The 12,479-nt window shown below is 45.3% G+C and overlaps 1 protein-coding gene across 1 annotated transcript in view; it reads left to right on the forward strand.

Annotated features, from left to right (window-relative positions):
- SUSD4 (sushi domain containing 4) overlaps window positions 1-12,479 on the forward strand; it is a 61,880-nt gene that overhangs the window by 24,406 nt on the left and 24,995 nt on the right. Inside the window, exons 3-4 of the mRNA XM_040430219.1 lie at window positions 5,895-6,074; window positions 9,656-9,844. Coding sequence (XP_040286153.1) covers window positions 5,895-6,074; window positions 9,656-9,844 — 369 coding nt within the window. The remainder of the gene's footprint in view (window positions 1-5,894; window positions 6,075-9,655; window positions 9,845-12,479) is intronic.

A 12,479-nucleotide genomic window follows, 5' to 3' on the forward strand; every position in this document is an offset into this window, starting at 1 on the left:
TTTTCAGAATGCTATTATTTTCCCTTATAACAGAAAATAATACAGTGAATAGACTGTCACCTAGCAACCATGCGTGAAAATCGCACAGCATCCGCACTTGCTTGCGGATGCTTGCGATTTTCACTCACCCCTATTCACTTCTATGGGGCCTGCGTTGCGTGAAAAACGCAGAATATAGAGCATGCTGCGATTTTCACGCAACGCACAAGTGACGCGTGAAAATCGCCGCTCATCTGAACAGCCCCATAGAAATGAATGGGTCAGGATTCAGTGCGGGTGCAATACGTTCACCTACCGCATTGCACCCGCGCGGAATACTCGCCCGTGTGAACGCAGCCTAAGGGGTTAATGAACAATTTTTTTTTAAATAGTCTCATTGGAAAATATCTGCATCTTAATATGCTCAATAGAAAATTATCAAGTATATAAAGACGCAATGAATTTACAAAAAAATTAATATATATATATATAAAAAAAAGAAAAAGTTCAGGTTAAAAAGAGCGCCTCACCTGGAGCTGTTAATGCTGTCTCCTGTGGTGACGCTGCGTGCTGTGGGCGGACAGGAGAAAGACTCATTATGTTAGAATGGCTTTTCTTAGAACGGCTTTCTAGATTTTTTTTTTATTTTGTTTTTTAATTTTAATTCGGTAATCAGCAGTAACTCGGGGGCTTGTTCTCTCTCTGCTGGCAGAGCTGCATCAATAAAGAAATTCAACAATTATGAACTTAGTATCGATTTCATTTTCATTTGTTTGGCTGCTGCTGCTCTGCTCTATTTATGTAACAATCCATCTCGCGCTCACCTAGGATCGGAGACAAAAAGTTCCTTCCCGCTAATCTTTCTGCCAATTAATTTGGCTCAAATTGGTCCATTCTGCAGGAGCCATTCACGTAAAATGGAAATATAAAAAGAAGCACACAGAAGAACAAAACCATCAATCAAGGCAATCAATTGTGTTCTCATTTTCTAAAACAAGAAAAAAATATAGGCGTCTGTGTTGGTCCCATGGTCATATGTGCCCGCACTGCTGAGAAGAATGATGTTTTATTAATATACGCAAATGAGCCTTTAGGAGCAACGGGGGCGTTGCCCTTACACCTAGAGGCTCTGCTCTCTCTGTAACTGCTGCGACCTCTCCACTTTGATTAACAGGACCAGGTGTGATGACGTTTTCACTGCCGGTCAGGGGCTTTGCTAGGGTCTCAAAAGATCCGGGGCCTAAGCCCCAATGCATATGGCCCAATTCTCTAAGTCGACCAACCGACCCCTATACGGCAGCACATACTTCTCACATCCAGTGACTCCCAGGTGATGTCTCCTCTGATGTAGATCTTCTCTGTAATCATCTTCTCCATTCCGTCCGGACAACTTCTCTCAGCCGCGCCTCCTCTCTACAGAGTGTGACACTCACACATCTTAGCTTCCTCATTTTTCTGTACCCCCAAATACTATCCTGAAGAAAAATGAGTGCCCCCCATAGTAATAGTGCCACCAATAGTCCCACCTCATAGTCCCACCAATAGTAATTCCCTTCTAGAATGCCCTCATTAGTAATACTGCCCCCTACAGTGCCCCCAACTGTGATAATGCTCCCCAAGAGTGCCCCCATTAGTAGAAGAGCCCTCCAGTATTAATAATGTCCTTACAGAGCCCCTAGTAGAAATAAGGCCCCCCTATTGTTCCCCCAGTGGTAATAAAGCTCTCTACAGACCCCTCAGTAGTAATAAGACCCCCACAGTTCTCTTAGTAGAAATAATGCGGATCTATAAGTCCCTCCTATAGAGCCCCCAGTAATAATAAGAACGCCTAATGTCTCCTTTAAAGTGCCCCCAGTATTTATAATGCCCCCTACTGTTATAATGCTCACCCTGAAGTGCCCCAGTATTTATATCACCTCCTACTGTTATAATGCTTGCCCTGAAGCCCTCCCAGTATTCATAATGCCCCCTGCAGTTCCCCTGTAGTTATATTCCTCCGTTAACTGTCCTCAAAAATTATAATTCCTCAGCCCCTCCACCATACAGTCCCATGTAAATAACATTATTTCCCTTCTCCGCCATAGAGTGCTATGTAAACACCATCACACCATCTTTCCAGCCCCCTCCAATATACAGTCCCATGTAAATAACATCCCTTTCTATCTACAGCCTCCTCTAAAATACAGTCCCATGTAAATAACATCACACCAACTCTCCTTCCCCCCTCAATATACAGTCCCACGTAAATAACATTACCCCCTCCCCAGCCGCCTTCAACATACAGTCTCATGTAAAGAACATAACCCCCTCCCCAGCCGCCTTCAACATACAGTCCCATGTAAATAACATCACCCCCTCAATATTCAGTCCCATGTAAATAACATTACTTCCTCCCCCAGTCACTGTCAACATGCAGTCCCATGTAAATAAAATCACCCCTCCCCAGCCACCTCCAACATGCAGTCCCATGTAAATCACATTACCCCCTCAACATTCAATCCCATGTAAATAATATCACTCCCTCCCACAGCCGCCTTCAACATATAGTCCCATGTAAATAACATCACCCTGCCCCAGCCACCTCCAACATGCATTCCCATGTAAATAACATCACTCCCTCAACTTTCAGTCTCATGTAAATAACATCACTCCACCCCACTGTCCCATGTAAATAACTTCCCTCCCTTCAGCCCTAACATACAGTCCCAGTTAAATTACTACAACTCCCAGCATTGCTCTGCCTCTCCCTTCACTTACCTCTCCTCATGTAGCAGACCTCACCACAGCTTTTTCCCAGGACTTCTCTTCACTGCTCAGCCGTCCTCTCCTGCACTGGTCACATGACGGTGACATCATTGCAGGTCCTTTTCAGCTACTGCCTTTAGCACTGATCACATGACCTGTGATGTCATCACAGGTCCTTCAGCTCTTGCAGGACAATAGATTCAATTGTATTGCTGTCCTGAGAATGGCAATACAGTTGTATTTAGCAGGCAGGCAGTATATTCGGGGCCTGGGACAAAACATTAGGGGCCTAGGCCCCAAATGTTTTAACCTAGCAACGCCCCTGCTGCCGGTCTTGTCAATCAAAGTGCAGAGGTTGCGGCAGTTGCAGAGAGAGCAGAACCTCTAGGTGTAACAGCAACGCCCCCATTGCTCCTAGAGTCTCATTTGCATATATTAATTAAACATCATTTGAATGACGCATCCACGCGACATGCACTGATTCACCATCTCCCAGAACAATTTACATTGCTCCGCTGAATAATTAGTAGTATTTTCTACTTGGTTTCAGTTAGCTTCTGAAACCACATGGAGAGGTAGTTTTGTTTTAGATCTGTTCATATGGGGCAGTGCTGTATGGAGGCTGTGGCGCTGTGTATGTGTGCTGGTGTAGCCCAGTGCCATGGGAGGCTTAGCTTGACAGCAGGGGTGATGTTCGGCTTCTGGGTTGTGCTGCCTGCGGGTGTGATGTTGCGGCGACAGGCTCTGCACCACTTTAGAGTAGGGACCCACCCGAAAGAGGTCACCTTGACGTGGTGTAGGGGCTTATGCATTTTGATCAAAAAGTATACAAAGTACCTTATGTACAGTTTATAAATTATGCTGAGAAGCAATAGATCAATGCATGGCATGTGGATGTGCGATCCATGATTTTTTCTTTTTGTTAGTGTAGCGCACTGGAGCAAGAGTACTTTGGAGTCTGCGAATTTTTGGACACTTACGCCTATTGCCACTATGCAGAGCCATTAACTCCCTAATTTATTGCACTTTGAAGGGTTAACTTGCACTGTGATTTATGCTGTTGTGTCCTTTATATTGTTGAACTGCATTTTATACAGTATGTCTATTGTAATATATCCTGATCATTTGCACTATTGCACTGTATTTGCCCTGTACTGCTGTGGTTAATGCACAACCAGCTAATACTGAGAGACTTTGGGATGTTCTGTCGATGCACTGAGAAGTTAGAAATCTCTCACAGTTAGGGCTCATGCACACGACCGTTGTTGTTTTGCGGTCCGTTTTTCACGGATCCGTTGTTCTTATCTGAGTTTTTTTTCTTCTCTGATTTAAGTCCTCTTCCGTTCTGTTATTCCACAAAACATATCCATATGGTTTCCGTATGTGATCCGTTTTTTGCGGATAGGAAACGGAAACAGTAACTTATTAATCACCAAACACATGAGCAATATGGACTGGGCATAGCATTTCTACAGTATGGATCCTCAAAATACAGATGAAATACGGATGACATACGGATGTGTTCCGTGATTTGCGGACAATAATAGGACATGCACTACATTTTTGCGGAACGGAAATACGGAAACGGAATGCACACGGAGTACCTTCCGTTGTTTTTGCAAACCCATTGAAGTGAATGGTTCCGTATATGCTCTGCTAGTCAATTGCACAAAGATATAAGCAAACACTGAAAGAATAAATGCTTGGTGGTCATACTTACTGCAAATGCAGCTAGAAGCTCTTAGCGAATATAATTGATCAAAAATATTTCGGGCCCATCTACCGGTAGATGGGCCCGAAATATTTTTGATCAATTATATTCGCAAAGAGCTTCTAGCTGCATTTGCAGTAAGTATGACCACCAAGCATTTATTCTTTCAGTGTTTGCTTATATCCTTGTGCAATTGACTAGCAGAGTGCTGTTACCTGTAGTTCTACTAATCCAAGTGTGTTTTAGCCAAGGTAGCGTGCACCTGCGTTCTTATATTCACTTATTGTGGAGGTGCTGGTTCGTTTATTTTTTCCCTATTGGTCCCGTATACGGTCCGCAAAAAAAACGGGAACGGAAAGAAAATATCTTCGTGTGCATGAGCCCTTATACAAAGTTTTGGAAGGAAAAAAACAAATACTGGCCTTTTATCTGTCCGGTTCAGCTCTTTTGTTTTATGTCTGAAGACTTGTTTATGTCTGGAAAAACTGCTTAGGCTGAGTTCACATCTCAGCTTCCTGATCCAGTACAAATGCTGGATGTCGTCCGGACCAAAAATCTCACTAATGGAGATCTGGCGGTGAACTATAAAATCCGGCAAAGCTGAATCCAGTGAAATCCAGTAGGCTTCTCTTTGCTGGAAAAACCTGCTGGATCTGCTGCGGTGGCATGGAGATCTGGCCTCCTGATCCGGAAGGAAATTCTGGGAATCGACCGGACACAAACCACAGCATACACCGATATGTGTCCAGCCGATTCTCTACATTTTTGCCGAATGCAGCCGGATCTCTGCCGGACCCCATTATAGTTAATGGGGTGGGTCGACGTTCCGTCTGCATCCAGCAGTGCCGGACATGGTGATCCACTTTCACTAAATGCAGATGTGAAAGTAGCCTTAGTCATTCTCATAGATTTGTATTGAAACTCTTTACAAGTCTATGACAAACAAATTCCAACAATGTTTCTGTTTAGGCTATGCTTCTTCACTCTACCCCTCCCACTAGCTCAGCTACAAACTGTATAGGGACCTGTGTTTATTAGAAAAGACTCTGCCAGACTGACCATAAGACGATGCTGAGACTGGGATACTCTGCCACAGACCCTGGGTCACCAGCCTTTGAAGAGAGGGCCACGGCCACAGTCCCTAGGCCACCATCTCCTTGGCCAGGATGCAGGAGTCTCTGAAGCAGAAGAAGATCCTGCAGACTAACAAACAAGTTTTCCTTCTGTTAATTTTAGCATTATTCAAGATAAGAGTTAAAAATTAGAGAGGGAGGAGGGGGATGAAGCTGCAGTTTCGTTCTCTGTGTCTGTGATTGCATGCTGTGAGAGGGGAGGAGGAGGGAGGAGCTGAGGTGAGGAGATACCTGAGGAAGAACCTGCCCCTCAGTTATGGGAAGAGAGATATGTCATCAGAGGGCAGGGTCTGGAAATAATAGCGTCATCTTTCTTCTCCACACAGTCACAGATTGCCTTGCTCCTTATATTGAAGATGCCAATGTTCATAACAAGACATACAAGTCTGGAGACAAGTTGATAGTGAGCTGTCGAGACGGGTTCCAGACACGCTATCCTGATTTTGACAACATGGCTTCGATTTGTCAAGATGACGGAACTTGGGAAAATCTTCCTTTGTGTCAAGGTAAGGTGACCTACCGTATGATGTTACATGAATGAGGTCCTTAGACTATAGAGCTGGATTACTCATCCTAGAAGTGACACTATTATATAGTCGCCCATCGAGGAGTAGGAGAGACATGTGTGTTTTTGAGGACATAGACAACAGAAGGCCCCTGTATAAGAAGGGTATGTGAGCATGTGACCCCTGTCTGTGGGCTTCAAGATCGGACGCATATCATGACTTACTGTTGTGGGAAAACCCCTTTTAAATGCTAAAAAATTGTCTGCTTGTGCTCACCATTAGGTGGCGCTCACTACATGAAATTTTAAAGCACCCCATTCAATGAGAGCTGTATATATGCAGTGGGCTCCCCCTAGTGGCAGCTGCAGGCAACAAGAAATGTATCAATATGACAGTATGAGCGGAAGCATAGCGATTCTGATCGACCCTCTCCCGAATTGTGAAGAATTTTGAACCAAATTGGAATAATGAAATTTGATGATGGGGCCCGTCAGAGTCAGACACTGGAACCAAATTACCCATCACAGTGAACGTGGGCCATAACCTTCATGAATGGAACAAACTGCTAGAATTCTGGCTACCACTAGAACGAGAGGTCACAGATCTACTGGGGGTACAAAGGGTCCCCAAAACCTTTGGGACCATGGTGGTCATTTTGGAATTTTCTGCATCTTGCCAAAGGGTCCACAGCCCCTAGCGCTCAGTGCTGGCCCCAGTGGCTGGGCTCCCATTGATAAGTCTAGTAGGCTGGGTGGTGACAGTATGGTTTCTACACTGTAGCACCTCGATGCTGTAATCTCCACCAGCGCTTTCACAGGAATACATGAAGTTACAGAATGCAATGGGGAAAACACTAAAGAGGTTCGAAAGTTTTCAAGACCTGACCCGACCTCCTAGGAGAAAGGGCACTGTGGGACATTTTCCTAGTGCCACTGTCATTTCTAGCAATTGGCAAGGGGTCATAGCTGCTGGACTCCCACAGTATAGACAGTGATGATATAGAGATCAGAAAAAAGTAAAAAATTATTCCTCACTGTCTTTGATTGGTATTACAGCTTAGTCCTATTCACTTGAAATGAGTTGTAATACCAGCCCTGGCCAGTGGACAAAGGTGGCGCTGTTTTGGGGGGAAAAAAAATTCATGTTCTTATTTGTAATCTTATTCGATGCTGCGTGCAGTCTACTCGGCGTAGATGACAGATACCTTTGACTAGAAATCCAGCGATTTCATATTTTACAAGCCGCTCAGTATTATATGTAATTCCTCCCATTTGGAGCAGTAAAAAAATCCAGAATATGAGGCAGTTTCCTGGTGTGCAGATATGTGAATAATCACGACTTGTTAAAATGCTTTTACTGTGCACTCCGCAATCCTGCCAACGGATGTTACCCACGCAAAACATTACATTCATACGCAGCTATGAAAGTGACATCTCGCTAATGGACGAGAGCGCTGCCGATTATGCAAATTACCATTGAGAGGCGCGGGGAAATAACTTTGTATAAATGCCCATTAAATTGCAATAAATTCTTTTAAGGGTAAACACTTTTAAAGGTAAATGCCTTCTTCCCTTATTCCAATGCAAAAAATAAATAAATATATAATTACCGTTTTGTGTATACAGCGCCTATGAAGAGTTATATGTCTCCATGGTTACAGACCGTAAACAAATCCTGCAGTCATGTTCTCTTCTGCCGCTTCTAGTATCAGTAAACCAGCAAGGGGAGAGGGCAGAGAGAGCACAGTACTGTGCAAAGGGTTAGACACATAGTTCTACATAGGAGCTGTATACACAAAACGGTAAGATATTTTTAATAAGGATTTAAGTTGCTTCTTTTTTCTTTAGATGTATCGGATGGGGTGCAAAAATCTGCTTACCCTTTATTAATCAAAGGTTCCTCCTAAAGGGGTTAAAGGGGTTGTCCCAAAATACAAATGTATCTCCTGTGGGTAAGGGGATCATTTCTGATCAGTGGCGGTCTAATCGCTGCGACTGCCACCGATCCCAAGAACACAGGTCCTGAGTTCCCAGAATGTGTGGAGCGGTGGTTGACCTTGTGCGCTGTACTCAGCTCTCTCTGCCAGCTCCATAGAGAATGAATGGAGTCACAGTGCACAAGGTCAACACCCTGCTTTAATTACTCGTGAAGGGAGGGGATCCCACAGATTATATACTTATCAACTATCCTGTGGATAAACAACCCCTTTAAAAGAACTCTTTGGAATAATTTAAAGAGAACCTATGAACCGTCAAATCAGTCATACTTCCCAGTAAGGTTGATCCTGCTGATTGAAATGATACCTGTCTTGCGAAAATCGGTTGCGGCGTTCCTGAAAAAAAAGGCTTTTATTATTTATGCAAGTGAGAGCTTCAGTTCTCTGAGGGGCGGGACCTTGCCCCTCACCACACCTCAGACTTCCACTGCTGGCCCCGCCCCTCTGTGCACTGAAGCCTTCATTTGCATGAAGAATAAAAGTCTTTTTTCTGAGGAACGCTGCCTCCGATTTTCACAAGACAAGTATCATTTTAATCAGCAGGATCAAGTCTACCAGGTGGTATGTCTGGTTGAATACGGTCGATTCTGCTGACAGATTACCTTTAAGACATCGACTGTCTTTCCTGTATTGATAGGACCAGTCCATAGAGGGTCCTGCTGTAAGATGTGCGCACTGTGCGGAGATGGAATGTCTTGCCAATAAACCAATGTGTATTGAGTACGGAATGTGCAGTTGTATACCCGGGAAGATGGATGCTGATGAGGCTATTGATCCAGACATAACTCTGCCAGGAATTTATCGTATTTGTCTTCCTCCCGTGTTTGGCTTTCCTTGGGGTCAACATACATTATAATGATGGCTCCAAGCACCGTACAGTGCCGTGTACAAAAGGTGGAGCCAATAAACTAGTGTCGATCCTTTCTTCCCCCCACACCAGAAGAGAGTCAGGAGACCCTCCATAAACCTTAGATTGTCATCCGGTCCTGCTGTAATCAGCAGGTTTGGGCAACTTTTCTTTTATATGTAAGAGGGCCTTAAAGGGGTTTTCCAGCAGTAAAAAAAATTTAATGGCAGTGGGCTCAGAGTGGGTTAAAAATTAAGGAACTAATACTCACCTAGCCAATCCCTGACCACTCCCCTTCTGACACTGACCACGTCCTCGCTGCTCTCTACTTCCTGCTCCTGTCCTGACACACAGGAAAAGCTTGGAAATGGACACTCAGCTAATCACAGGCTGCAGTGGTGACCCGTCTCAGCCAGTGATTGGCTAAGCAAGCATTTCCTGTTTGTTGAGTGGAGACCATGGCAGCATCAGAACAGGAGCAATGAGGGATGGGTGAGGTGAGCATAAAATCTTAAATTTTTAACTCACCACTGCCACCAATTTATTCATGTTGGAAAAATGTTTTGCTTCAGTGGAAGGGTTGCTTTTTGGAGGCCATGATGCAGACCTTAAACCATACAACTATATTTTGACTACATGAAACCTACCTTGCAGAATGTTTCGTTGTAATAAACTTTTTGATATTTTTTGATATTTCGCCTCTTTGATCCATCGTTTCTTTGATTTTGTCCTCTCCAGGTTGCTTGAGGCCTTTGGTTCTTCCTCACAGCTACGTGAACATCTCAGACTTTGACGCCTCATTTCCGGTGGGACGGGTGGTCTCCTATCAGTGTTTTCCTGGGTATAAGCTGGAGGGAGCAGAATACCTGGAGTGTATGTATAACCTCATCTGGTCTGAAGAACCTCCCAGGTGCCTTGATGTGGAAGGTAAAAGTCCTTTTATGCGCTTTTTTTTGTCCTTTTTTGTGAATTTAAGACCTTGATAAGCCGGCGGCATGGGCAGAACGTGGCGGATGAATTTTATTGTTGATAAATGTTAAGTAATTGACCACGGCCACAGTAATCATATGGCTGCATACACAGTACATGGAATACAACTGGGGGTAACAGAACAAGAGAAGGACTTGGGTTTTCTGGTTACAAGTAAGCTGAGCAGCAGGGCTCAATGTCAGGCAGCAGCTGCAAAAGCAAATAAGACTTTAGGGTGTATAAAAAGAGATAAAAACCCTCAGCCTAATGTAATATCACCCCTTTATAAATCCCTTGTGAGGCCACATCTTAAATATGGGAGTCAGTTTTGGGCTCCAAATGCTATAAAGGATATAGGAGATCTGGAAAGGGGTCAGAGACGGGCAACCAGATTATCACATGGGAAGCAAAGTCCGTTTTCCGTTTTTTTTCGCGGACCCATTGACTTTCAATGGGTCTGTGGAAAAATCGGAAAATTCACAGTTTTGCAGCCGCATCCGTGATCCGTGTTTCCTGTCCGTCAAAAAAATATGACCTGTCCTATTTTTTTGACGGACAACGGTTCACGGACCCATTCAAGTCAATGGGTCCGTGAGAGAACACGGATGCACACAAGATTGGCATCCGCGTCCGTGATCCGTGGCCGTAGGTTACTTTCATACAGACGGATCCGAAGATCCATCTGCATAAAAGCTTTTTCAGAGCTGAGTTTTCACTTCGTATCCGACAGTATAAACTCATATCCGACAGTATATTCTAACACAGAGGCGTTCCCATAGTGATGGGGACGCTTCTAGTTAGAATATACTACGAACTGTGTACATGACTGCCCCCTGCTGCCTGGCAGCACCCGATCTCTTACAGGGGGCTGTGATCCGCACAATTAACCCCTCAGGTGCTGCACCTGAGGGGTTAATTGTGCATGTCATAGCCCCCTATAAGAGATCAGGGGCTGTCAGGCAGCAGGGGGCAGACCCCCCTCCCTCCCCAGTTTTAATTTCATTGGTAGCCAGTGCGCGCCCCCCCCGGCCCCCCCTCCCTCCCTCTATTGTATTATTTTCATTGGTGGCACAGTGTGCGGCCCCCCCGGCCCCCCCTCCCTCCCTCTATTGTATTATTTTCATTGGTGGCACAGTGTGCGGCCCCCCTCCCTCCCTCTATTGTATTATTTTCATTGGTGGCACAGTGTGCGGCCCCCCTGGCCTCCCTCTATTGTATTATTTTCATTGGTGGCCAGTGTGCGACCTCCCCTTGCTTAGCAATATTAGAAGCATCATACTTACCTGCTGCGCTGTCTGTGACCGGCCGGGAGCTCCTCCTACTGGTAAGTGACAGATCATTAAGCAATGCGCCGCACAGACCTGTCACTTACCAGTAGGAGGAGCTCCCGGACGGTCACAGACAGTGCAGCAGGTAAGTATGATGCTTCTAATATTGCTAAGTAACCATGGCAACCAGGACTGCAGTAGCATCCTGGTTGCCATGGTTACCGATCGGAGCCCCAGCGATTAAACTGGGACTCCGATAGGAACTCTCCGCTGCCACCAATGATCGGGGGCGGGGGGGGAGAGGGGAGGCCGCACACTGTGCCACCAATGAAAATAATACAATAGAGGGAGGGAGGGGGGGCCGGGGGGGGCCGCACACTGTGGCACCAATGAAAATAATACAATAGAGGGAGGGAGGGGAGGCCGGGGGGAAGGGCCGCACACTGGCCACCAATGAAAATAATACAATAGAGGGAGGGAGGGGGGGCGCACACTGGCCACCAATGAAATTAATACAATAGAGGGAGGGAGGGGGACCGAGGGGGGGTCTGCCCCCTGCTGCCTGGCAGCCCCTGATCTCTTACAGGGGGCTATGATACGCGCAATTAACCCCTTCAGGTGCGGCACCTGAAGGGGTTAATTGTGCGTATCATAGCCCCCTGTAAGAGATCGGGTGCTGCCAGGCAGCAGGGGGCAGTCATGTACACAGTTCGTAGTATATTCTAACTTGAAGCATCCCCATCACCATGGGAACGCCTCTGTGTTAGAATATACTGTCGGATATGAGTTTCACGATGTAACTCAAATCCGATGGTATATTCTAACATAGAGGCGTTCCCATGGTGATGGGGACGCTTCAAGTTAAAATATACCATCGGATTGGAGAAAACTCCGATCCTATGGTATATTAACTCCTGACTTTACATTGAAAGTCAATGGGGGACGGATCCGTTTGCAATTGCACCATATTGTGTCAACGTCAAACGGATCCGTCCCCATTGACTTGCATTGTAAGTCAGGACGGATCCGTTTGGCTCCGCACAGGCCAGGCGGACACCAAAACAACTTTTTTTTTTCATGTCAGTGGATCCTACAAAAATCAAGGAAGACCCACGGATGAAAAAACAGTCACGGATCACGGAAAAACGGAACCCGTTTTTGCGGACCGCAAAAAAAACCGGTTGTGTGCATGAGGCCTTAAGGAGAGGCTTAAAAATTGGACTTGTTTAGCTTGGAGAAAAGATATACTAGATGTGGTGATCTCATTTACATCTACCATTTAAATACACGTGTGGTCAGTGCAAAGAACTGGGGCAGGATTTATT

The sequence above is a fragment of the Bufo bufo genome, chromosome 4, assembly GCF_905171765.1.
Source record: "Bufo bufo chromosome 4, aBufBuf1.1, whole genome shotgun sequence".
In the NCBI taxonomy this organism is placed as follows: domain Eukaryota; kingdom Metazoa; phylum Chordata; class Amphibia; order Anura; family Bufonidae; genus Bufo; species Bufo bufo.